The sequence below is a fragment of the Gobius niger genome (genome assembly GCF_951799975.1).
Source record: "Gobius niger genome assembly, chromosome: 4".
In the NCBI taxonomy this organism is placed as follows: Eukaryota; Metazoa; Chordata; class Actinopteri; order Gobiiformes; family Gobiidae; genus Gobius; species Gobius niger.
The window spans coordinates 37737779-37749033 of record NC_136855.1 but is presented as its reverse complement, the minus strand read 5'-3'; the positions used below and the strand labels follow the sequence as shown (position 1 = coordinate 37749033).

The window sequence follows — 11255 nt, the reverse complement described above, 5'->3', positions numbered from 1 at the left end:
GAACTTCAAGAGAAAGATCAATCCAAAACGTTAAGTTATAAAAGCCTTTTGCTGTAGTTTGAAGTACTGTATTACTTGTAGTTAGATTCACACCTTCACATCAGCAGCATCAAAAACCTGTCTTCATATCAGAACTGGAATGTGGAGGGAAGAAAATGAGGAAAACGTTTTAAGAATTGGGGGAAAAGTTGACAAAAATAGGTAAAAAATGGGGGGATGTAGGAAAAATTGCTTAAAAAACAAGCATAAAACAATGGGGAGGGGTATTTAACCTCTTAACCCCCACCTTCGCCAAGTTCTCCAGTTCAGCTTTACCCAAATCTAAAAGCATCTCGACTGGAGCCTATGGAAGGGGGAACAGATCTTTTTCCTTGTATTGTGTCATGTTTTTGTGCTTTTTCTGTGGCTTATTTGTCACTTTTTGTTGTTGTTTCTGAAGCTTTTAGATTTGGGTAAAATCAAAACTTGAGAAAATGTTGTTCAGGTGGAGTTAAGAGGTAGAAAAAAAATGGGGTGAATTAGGGGAAATTGGGAACAAATGGGGACAAAATGGAGGGGAAAAGAATAAAAATAAACATTGGGGGCAAATGTGTAAAATATTTGGAAAGTGTGTGTAAGTGTCTGTTCAGGACAATTACGTTTATGAGCAACAAAGCCCCAAAAATATCGAGATGTTCCTTTTCTGTCAACACTGCCCAGCTCTGTGGGCCAGGTCTGTCTGGAAATCACAAAATTGACCTAAATGGATCTTTTCCCTTGTGTTGTAGCCTTATTGCTGTTTTGTAGTTTTTTGTGCCTTTTCTGTGGCTTTTGTTGTCACTTTTTCCATCACTTTTTTTGTTTTGCACTTTTTGACATTATTTTTGTTGCGTTTTCATCACTTTTTTGTTTGTCTTTTAGTCACTTTTTTGTCACTTTGTTGTCGCCGTTTTTGTTGCGTTTTTTTCTCCAGTTTTTGACGCTTTTTTCAAGAAGCTTTCAGATTTGGCTAATAGATACAAACGGCATCTCGTCATAGAAGTGGCTTCGCCGAGGGGGAAAATAGAATCTTTAGAGAAACATCATTTTCACTCTTTTTAGCCATTTTCTGGTGAAACATGAACTTATTTATCACATAAATAAAGTCAAGTGTAAATCGGGCTCATATGGATATTTTCTCACGGCAGATTGTTCAGTAGAAGTGAAAAAACGGAAGTTGTAGCTAGCGCTAGCTAACCGTTAGCATTAGCCCAATGCTAACATGTAGCATCAAGTTAGCATTCTCCGTTATTCATGTATTTATTGGCTGTTGAACCACTTTGCTCCTCCCCATGTCTTTGTATCATTATTTAGTAGAAAAATATATTCATAATTCAGCATTTGTTAAAGACGTTTTTGAATAATTAGGAGAAAATAAAAATAAAAAAAATCTCTAATTATTCAAAAACGACTTTAACAAACGCTTAATTATGAATATAGTTTTCTACTAAATAAAGATACAAAGACATGGGGAGGAGCAAAGTGGTTCATAAAGTGGTAAATAACAGAGAATGCTAACATAATGCTACATGTTAGCATCGTGCTAATGCTAACGGCTAGCTAGCTCTAGCTACGACTGCTGTTTTTTCACTTCTACTGAACAATCTGCTGTGAGAAAATATCCATATGGGCCCGATTTACACTGGACTTTATTTGTATGTAACAAATAGGTTCATATTCCACCAAAGCCACGCCCCCTTCTATGACGAGATGCCGTCTGTATCTATACCAAAGTGGAGAATATGTTGTCAGTTCAGGTGGAGGTTAAGAGGCATAAAAAAAAAGGAGGGGAAATGTGCGTGGGGGGATTAGGAACAAAAAATAATAATAAATTGGAAAAAAAAATCTAATAATAAATTGGGTGAAAATGGGAAAATATCTGGATTCAGGACAATTATCTTTATGAATGATGGAAATGTAGATGTTTGCGTTGTTCTGATGGTTTACAAAAACACGGCTTCATCATCGAGTAAGTCCCCAACAGTATCGAGATGTTCATTTTCTGTCTCTCTGCTCTGCTCTGCGTCGCATCAGTTTGTCCGACAGTCCTGGAACGCAGCCTCAGATCGCGTACTGGTTGCGTACGATCTGGCCGCCCTCCACCTCCACCTGCTCGTACAGCCACTTGCGGTCGCAGCGACACTCCACGCCGCACTTCCGCGAGCTGCAGTCGGGGCAGGGGAAGAAGCAGCCCATGCAGTCCACGTCCAGGCAGTCGCACAGGTCCTTCCCGTTGGACAGCAGGCGCCCGCTAGCGTCGTACACTTTGCTCTTGGCGTTCAGGCCTGGTCTGAAGAGGAAGAAGAAGTCACTAAGTTATTACTGAATGAACTGACCTTTTGAGTTTAATTAGCAAGTAAAAAGGCATCTGAGCTGAGCACTAAGTTTAGAGTTTTCCGCTTTCTGTGCAGTTCGACACGTGTCTAATGGCCGCTTTATGTTAATTAACCATATAAATTATGCTAATGTCACTTCTTCTTTTATATTCTTAGAATGGAAACAGTTTTTACAGAATGTGTTAACTGTATTCATGGAAATGACTCACAAGTGCTAAGGCTGCACAGTATTAATATTTGACTAAACACTGTGTGTTCCGTTGCATTTATGAACAAGTCATTTCTTTTATCAACAAATTGTGTCAAAATAAGACTCAAAAACACAAATCGGAATAAGAAAAATACGACTAAAACAAGTCGCATGCATACTTTGTTTTTGAGTTTGCAATTTCAGTCGGATGGAAGACTTTTGTGATAGCGGCTTCTTTGTGCAGCCCTGACAAATACTATGATTGTACTGGTTTGTTTCTGTTTATGAAGCCCTTTTACAAACAGACGTGTTTCAATACTCACACTTAATGGTGAATAAATATGTTTTAACTGAAAAGCTGGTGATGTGGTCACTGTTTTGACCATAGACTGGAAATTAAGTTTCTTCTTCCTGAAGCCTCAAGGAAAGGATGTCCTTTGGACTTTAATAATAATAATGGCTTACACTTGTATTGTGCTTTACAAGTCTGTGTTACCAAGTTTCTCAAAGCGCTACACTGTCGTCATTAATCATTCACCTCATGCGCCCCTTAAGATTTCTGCTTTAATTATTGTACATAAGAGACCTCTTTTTTTTTTACTATTTAACTATTTGCACATTTGTCTGTTTTGCACACCCTGAGTAGGGTGGTCCTTATCTCAATGAAAAAAATAAAAATGTTTTTTTTGTTGCTCCCACCCCCCTATCAGGTACTACCCCATTAGAAACTAATTCCTACCAATTATTTTGCAGATCAGAGTGTATTTAGGGTATGCTCAAGCCGGTTGAAGTTAGTAGAAACAGAGAAATGCAAGAAGACTGTGTTGTGGCATCGTACGCGCTCAGTATAAACAGCTGTCAAGGAATGCATTGAGGCTTTCTATCCGGAAAGACGAAGATGCGCCACGCGACGTGCTCTGTATTAACAGGCCTTAAAATGAATGTCATGTCTATGTGTGATAATTAAAATTTTACTTAATTATTATCCCTGCATATGTTGGTCATGGGATGCACCGATAACACTTTTTCTAAAACTGATATGAGTACGAGTACTTTGATATGAGTACTTGCCAATACCCATATGAGTACAAGGCATTTTCTTTTCTTCATACTTTTTGAAGTGAAAAGACGGTTTATAGTGTTTCTGGGAGGAGTACCATCACGTGGTATAACGTTCATGAAGCCAGGTGCCATACACCGTGCTCGTTTCATGGCACGGCTGAGTTACACGCTAAAAAAGTTTATCTTCAGATATGCTGGCTTCAAACTGACCAACAGAGAAAGACAAGAACTTGGTAACTTCTGTGTGTTGGGAGTATCAGCATACGTCAAGTTATGGTTCCTATCCCGACTACCAAAATCAGCTCCCGCAGGTGACTTGCGTCTGTTGAAGCTCCTCATCGAAATAGGCTCATCATTGTCATTGGATGCCTTCAAGAAACTGTGTGGGCACCTCTGGTACCTAAGCGAAGAGTTGGTGGCCCTTGCCTTTTTTGATCCAGAAGTCGATGCAGCTGAGAAAAGGGCTATGATGAAGCAACTAAGTCACAGTGCACAAAAGGACCCTGCAAAACGAATTGCAATCAACCAGTCCACAATCCATGATAAAAGGCTTGAGGGATTTTGGTACCAGCAAGACATGCAATTTCTTTGAGATTCTTTACTCCCCAACTCTTTCCTGGCAACAAGTCCAGATTTGGGAATCAAACGCAGACTATCTGAGGAAGTGGTCCGCGAACTTCGCGTTGTCAACGATACTGCCGAATGAGGAGTCGCACTGAAACAGGAGTACAATGCCTTGATGAACAAAGATGAGAAACAGACACAATTTGTCCTACAGGTCGTCACAGAACACCGCAAACTGTATCTCGATTCAATGAAGGCAACAGTGATCAAGGGTCTTGCTTCCACGTCATCAAACGACACATAGAGCGGTGGAGCTATGAACATCTCGCAAGCACTCTATTGAACTATCACTGACATGACATTGCCAATCCTTGAGAACACTGCCTATGGCTCTTTAACTCATTGACTGCCAGCCACTTTCAAATCAGAGAGCTCCCCACTGCCAGAAGTTTGTCAGGATTTTGACTGTTTTTTCAAGACCCACAGAAAATTTAGGTCTGGGTCTATGTCAACAAAAAACCCACCAAAGGAAAGATTAGACTCTCTTCTTTCATCTAAAAAAAAGGGTTTGTTTGTACCTCTTTCCATTCTTTAGTAATCGTCCGTAGAAAATGGGTGAAATCACCCAAAATGCTGTTTTCTGACCAAAAAGCTGAGAAAACGAAAGAGCAATGTTGCCACCTAGTGACTCAACAAAAGAACTTGTAGTTCTTTTATTGAGTCACTAGGTGGCAGAATTAGGCAGCACAACTAAGATTTTAACTCCAGACATGCTCAAGGCTTTCCTGCAGCTGTTCCCATTGAAAAACCTAATTGACGTCTATAGACGTCATTGGCAGTCAGCGATCAGATTTCAATTGACGTCTATAGACGGCATGATGATTACTGATGACTTTAACAAGCACTTTAATTGTCATTCTTGTGTTTAACAGCAATTTATATTTTAACATGAAAATGTTTGTAATTTCGCCTATTATTGAAACTTGAGTCGCTTTGAGCATACCCTAAATATTGACCAATCATGGAGATATTTGGTACCAACTAGTTTCTACTAAGGGAGAATCTATTGGGAGGGTGGGAGGATGAAATTTTGAAAGTCAGAATTTAAGGACCACCCTAACCCTGAGTGATCTTATTGAATACCGAATGTAACAAGTGAATTTCTCCATTGTGAGATCAATAAAGGATTATCTTATCTTATACTCGGAGGTGGTACTCTTGTAGCCAAAGCTGCCCTAGGGTAGACTGACAGAAACAAGGCAACCAGTCTGTGCCATCGGCCCCTTCGACCATCACCAACCACTCACTCCACATTCATTTTGGCCCATTGTACATGTTTTTAGTGGTAGGAGAAACCGGAGTACCCGGAGAAAACCTACACAGACACAGGGAGAACATCCACAGAGAAAAGCCTCGTCTAGGTGGGAATCGAACCCAAGACCTTCTCGTAGCGGTAACCGCTGTGCTGTCTCTTTAAGTCATTATTACACAGACTTGTCATTCATTCCTCCGCGTGTTTTTTTTTTTAACTTTTCCTTTCACTATTTTTGTTTTCGCCGTCTTCTAAATAAAGCAGCCAAACGGGCCACGTGAACGAGCACGATGGGGAAGTCAGGCGCCCCCGGTCCGTTCTTATTTTACAGTCCATAGTTTTGAAATACTACTGTAAAACAGCAAAAGCAACTGTGCACCAAACGTCAGGAGTTGGAAGTGAAACCAAAACTAGACTTTTTCGGCAAAAATAAGGAAAGAATAATCATAGATCAGTTTGTGAATGATCTTGTTACATGAAAAACATTATTTTGTCTCGCCCTCAGCCCACACCACATTGTTCTGGCCCTCAAACAGTCAAAGTACTGAGTGGAAAACAGAGCTTAGAAGATGATTGTGGGCAGTGATGGAGAGTAAAATAAATCGTTGTATGACTCACCTGTCCCCAACCTGCTTGCGCCCTCCACGTCCCTGTAACAGAAACAAATATTAATAACTTCATGTTGCAGATGTATTAACTCCCTCTTCAGTCAGACACAGACACGAGTGCAGTAAAGGAGCTCGTACCCGGGCCCCTCCTCTCTTCTCCCTCCGCGGGTCGCCTCGGCCTCGACTGGGGTCCGTCTGTGAGCTGACCAGCTGGCTCGACGGATTCTCCTTTGGCACCACTCCCCTTTTGCGGAGTTCAATCTGGGAAAGTTACACAAAAACAGTCATTCCGAGTTAACAAGTATTTGCGTGAGCGTCTCTAACCTGCCGTACCCGTGATCCCTCGTGGCCGTGGGTGTAGAGCGTGGGCACGGCGTCCTCTCTCAGGAACTGTTTGCCGTTGTAGTCCCTGAAGCAGTCCGGTCTGAAGTGCTCCGAGCAGAGGCACGTGTTGGGCGTCGGGATGAAGTTCTTCAGTCCCAGGCTGTTCACCCATTTCGAGGCCAGCTGCGGCTTACTCAGAGGGAACCTGCACAATCGACGGAGCAAAAACATAACTGAGATAAAACCGACTAAACCAACAGAGGCAGATTAGGATGGACGAGTTTGCTAAAGACGTCCATGTCCTTGAAGCAATAGGACTTGATACACATATACTTGATGTTCTAAAATCATTTTTAACCTCTTACCCCCCATCCTGACCAAGTAGAATTTCTCTAGTCACAGCTTTACCCAAATCTTAAAGCTTCCGGAGTTTACAGCTTATCAATCAATCAATCAATCTTTATTTATAGAGCACTTTTATAGAGCGTTTTTCATACACAGGTGCATCGCAAAGTGTAACGCCTCATTTGAAGCTAAGACCTGCAAAACTGATCTAAATACATCCTTTTCCCTGCATTGTCACATTTGTAGCCTTTTTTATTGCATTGTTTTGGTCACTTCTATAACATTGTATTGCCTATTTTGGATCTTTTTCATCAAATTTTGATTGTTTTCTCCATCACATTTTTGTCACATTTTCATTGCCTTTTTTGGTCACTGTTTTGTCACTTTTTAATAACATTTTTACCACCTTTTCAGTTATTTCTTTGGTCACTTTTTGTTGTGTTTTAGCAGGGCTGCCAACTCTCACGCTTTCACCGTGAGACACACGCATTTGAGTGCCTTCACACGCTCTCGCGCCACACTCCTCATATCACACGCTCAACTAAAAATCATCCCTGACTTTTTGCAGTGAGCGGATGCAGACGCTTTATTTTGTCTGTGTGCCTGTCCACGGCTCCTCTGGCGTGTGTTTGTGTGTCTGTCGGCGGCTCTCGTGATGTGATATGAAAAGTGCTTTGACATTAAAAAAGACATTAAAACATTATTGCCCGACAAACCCTCCCAATATATACAGATATCACAATACACACACACCTACACCCCCTACCCTTTACTCTACACTCATGCTCACACACAGAATCAAAATCAAGTACATAAGGCTGAGTACAGATGACCAAGGTGAGGAAACACCATCAGAGGAGCCGTCCTCCCCGGGAGCAGCAGACCGGCTGCGGCCGCCCGTGCGCCGACACAAGGGTCCCCATAGGAGGCGCGGCAGAGACACCACACCCCCACCTGGGCACCCACAGGACGGCACCCACACAGCCACAGCCAGTCACCGCTCCCGAGGCAGAGGGCTCCTTCAGAGGAAACACTGGAGATTCTAAAAATATAAGTTTAAAAACAAAGAGAAGATCAGTAAGAAACTAAAACTAAATATCGATATATCAACAAATATCAAGTTATCAAAATTAATAAATAGATAAATAAATATCAGCTAAAAGCTAAGCTAAAAAGGTGGGTCTTGAGCCTGCTCTTAAAAACATGAACGTTCTCTGCAGCCCTGAGCTCCTCTGGCAGGTCGTTCCAGAGGCGAGGGCCGTAATGGATGTGGATGTGACGTCATTTGAAAACTAAGACCTACCAAACTGATATTTTCCCTTGCGCTGTGACTTTTTTCATCTCATTTTTACCCGTTTCTTTTTGCTCTTTTGTTGAATCTTCTTCACAATTGCGCCACTCGTTTGTTGAGTTTTTGTTACTCTTTTGCTGCACTTTTATCGCTTTTTTTAATCACTTTTTTGTCGCTCTTTTGTGTATTCTTGTCATTTATTTGTTGTACTTTCATCGCTTTTTTTGTTGCTTTTAGATTTAGGTAAAGCCAAATTGGAGACAATGTGCCTTTGTTTGTTTTCTCACATTGAGTTTAAGTTTTGTTTGGCATCATTCATGTCCCAACTGAAGCTTAAATCATACTTTTACGCTCGAACAGTTACTTGTAGAAGCACTAACGCGACTCACGTAACATATTCTCCGTACACTTTTTTTAATTTCACTTCAGTAAATCTATTTTAGCCACTCGACCCACCTCTGACTGACTAAACTCTGACTAGAGAGTGAACAGTGAACACCTGTCCCCTTGTCCCACCACATTTGATCATTAAACCTCTGACCCCATCACCTTCACCAAGCGCATTTTCTCAAGTTTAGCTTTACCCAAATCTAAAGGTTTAAAGCCTATAGGCCAGTGCAACGCCTCATCTGAAAGCTAAGACCTACAAAACTCATCTAGAAAGATATTTTTTCCCTGCGTTGCTGCTGTGTTGTCATTCGATTTTTGTTTCTTTTTTGTCACATTGTATTGTCTATTTCGGGTCTTTTTCATCACATTTTTGTCGCTTTTAAATACTTTTTTTTGTCACATTGTCATTGCTTTTTACTGTCAGTTTTTATTGCTCTTTTGACACTTTATTGTCACATTTTCATTGTTTTTGTCACTTTTTAATCAATGTATCATAGTTTTTTGTCACTTTTTGTTGTGTTTTTGTTGCTTTCTTATTGCATTTTTGTCACATTTTTGTTGCATTTTCATCCTCGTTTTCCTTTTATTTTTGACGGGGTTTTTTTCCACAATCTTTTAGATTTAGGTAAAGCCATACTAGAGAAAATGTGCTCGGTTCAGATGGGGCTGAAGAGGTTAAGACTTTCCTCCTGCTGCTTCTGCTGCTCAGAAACTTCATTTATTGGGCTATTCCATGCAAAGCGCACAACCCACTTCTCAAAAACCAATAATGCTATTTAGTATCAGTGTTTTGTGCATTAATTTTGACAAATCATTACATTATCTATGCGTTAAAACGACGAAAAGGGCAATTCGATAAGTACTAGCTTGTTGTTTGTTGATATCAATCCTCCGCGTTTTTTCCCGCATCAACTCACCTGTAAAATCTAATCTCGGAGCCTTTGATGAACCTGTTGTTACATCCGATAGCGGCACAAATAACCGGCATGTTGACTTTGTCCAAGAGTTTTTCTACAAAGTGTAAAAATGTGAACAAAAACGCGAGTGCGGAGGACTTCCTGTTTACCGCTCTTCTTCGGCGGAAAGCGACCGCAGTGAGTGTTTTCTGTTTTGGTTTGACCGCGGGAGGCCTCTAGCGGCGGAGCGAGGGACTGTTTCAAATGGTTCAAATGGCCCTGAAGCTGAATCTGCTTTGACTTTTACTGAAATTACGATTTATGAGAAAGTAGAGAACAATGACCATTAATCTCTTAACCCCCGCCTGCTCCAGTTTGGCACTATCCAAATCTATAAGCTTCTTGAAAAAAAGCGTTAAAAAAAAGAAAGCGAAATGAAAACCTGGATGAGAACGCAACAGACGGCATCGTGTCATTGAAGGGGGCGTGGCTTCGCCGAGGGGGAAAACGGAATCTTCTGGGAAACACAGTTTTTCACACTTTTTAGCCATTTTCTGGTGAAATATAAACTTATTTATCACATACAAATAAAGTCCAGTCTAAATCGGGTCCATATGGATGTTTATTCATAGCAGTCGTAGCTAACGCTAGCTAGAGTTAGCATTAGCACGTTGCTAGCATGTAGCATCATGTTAGCATTCTCTGTTATTTATGTATTTATGGGCTGTTGAACCACTTCTCTCCTCCCCATGTCTTTTTATCTTTATTTAGTAGAAAAATATATTAATTTTTCAGCATTTGTTTAAATTGTTTTCCCCCTTAACTGTTTTCAAACATGATCATATAGAGGCGAATCCAGAGATGCCGTCTGTATCTTTAAAGCATCAAAAAATTATAAAATTGAAGCAATCCAAACATTTGAAAGAAATGATTAGAATACAATGAAAAAGTGGGGGGAAAAAATACAATGAACAAGTGAAAAAAGCCAAAAAGTGATCATGTGACAAAAACGCAATAAAAATGCCATAGCAAAAGCAACCCAAGAGAAAAAAAGTGACGAAAACCCAATAAAGATTGACAAATATGTCATGAAAAAGAATGGCAAAAAAGTGACGGCAATAAAGCAAGGAAAAAGATCCGTAATTTTGCAAGTCTTAGCTTTCAAATGTGGCGATACACTGACCTATCGGCAGTAAGCTCTAGTCAAGAAGCTTCTAGTTTTGGGTAAAGCCGATTTGGAGAAAAATTCACTCGGTTAAGACAAGGTTAAGACAAACAAATGGTTTTGGAGAAAACTATTGGGACGTAGGACGAAGGACTCACAACTGGGACTGTCCCGGGCAAGCTGTCATCTGGTCACCCAAAGCCAAAGGTTGATTTATATTGATATTTTGGGTAGTAACAATTTTACTCCTATTCTTTTTTTTATTGTATTCTCACTACAAAAAGAAAAGCTTAATATAACGTAGCATCTTATATTTAGAAACTACATTATAAATATTTATTTTATCTAATTCTTATGGTGTATTCTTTCATGTTACTTTTTGTACACCAAAACAAGATTTTTACAGTTTTAACAAGGTTTTCAGTGATCAAACTTTTTTACTTTCGCTTGAGTTCATTTGAGTCACTGCTTTTTACTTCTACCTGAGTAAAATAATTAAAAAGACTAAATATTTGATCAACACACTCTCTGCAACCCCTCTGATACTCCGCCGTGATCTTGTTACTATTATAAAGAGTGTGCTAACTTAAGTGTGAAAAAAAGGAAGTAAATGCAGATGCAATAAGTATTGAAATGATTTGACTTCCTCTTTTCAGCGCGTGTTCGTCGTGATCATTTTAGTTCATCTGTCGAGGAGAGGCTGGGTGTGAAGATGGGCTCCCGTCTTCTCTGGACCCTGGCCCTCTCCCGTGAG

The 11255-nt window shown here is 40.3% G+C and overlaps 2 protein-coding genes across 6 annotated transcripts in view; one reads left to right on the top strand and one right to left on the bottom strand.

The window, feature by feature from the left end:
• Nucleotides 1-1909: 1909 nt before the first annotated feature.
• arl14ep (ADP-ribosylation factor-like 14 effector protein) lies at nucleotides 1910-9513 on the bottom strand. The gene is made up of 5 exons (XM_079555489.1): nucleotides 9358-9513; nucleotides 6424-6619; nucleotides 6229-6351; nucleotides 6101-6132; nucleotides 1910-2329 (listed from the first exon to the last, which is right to left on the bottom strand). Exons 1-5 carry the CDS (start codon nucleotides 9426-9428, stop codon nucleotides 2080-2082), a joined length of 672 nt encoding a protein of 223 aa, XP_079411615.1. The 5' UTR covers nucleotides 9429-9513; the 3' UTR covers nucleotides 1910-2079.
• A 1670-nt stretch (nucleotides 9514-11183) lies between these two features.
• Nucleotides 11184-11255, top strand: part of LOC306961790 (Fc receptor-like protein 5) — a 101644-nt gene continuing 101572 nt past the window's right edge. For 4 of the 5 annotated variants that reach the window (XM_079554693.1, XM_079554689.1, XM_079554691.1 and 1 more), the window contains exon 1: nucleotides 11188-11250. In XM_079554693.1, coding sequence (XP_079410819.1) covers nucleotides 11214-11250 — 37 coding nt within the window. In that variant the 5' untranslated portion in view covers nucleotides 11188-11213. Of the gene's footprint in view, nucleotides 11251-11255 lie in introns of all 5 variants that reach the window. The other variant, XM_079554692.1, reaches the window with a different exon arrangement.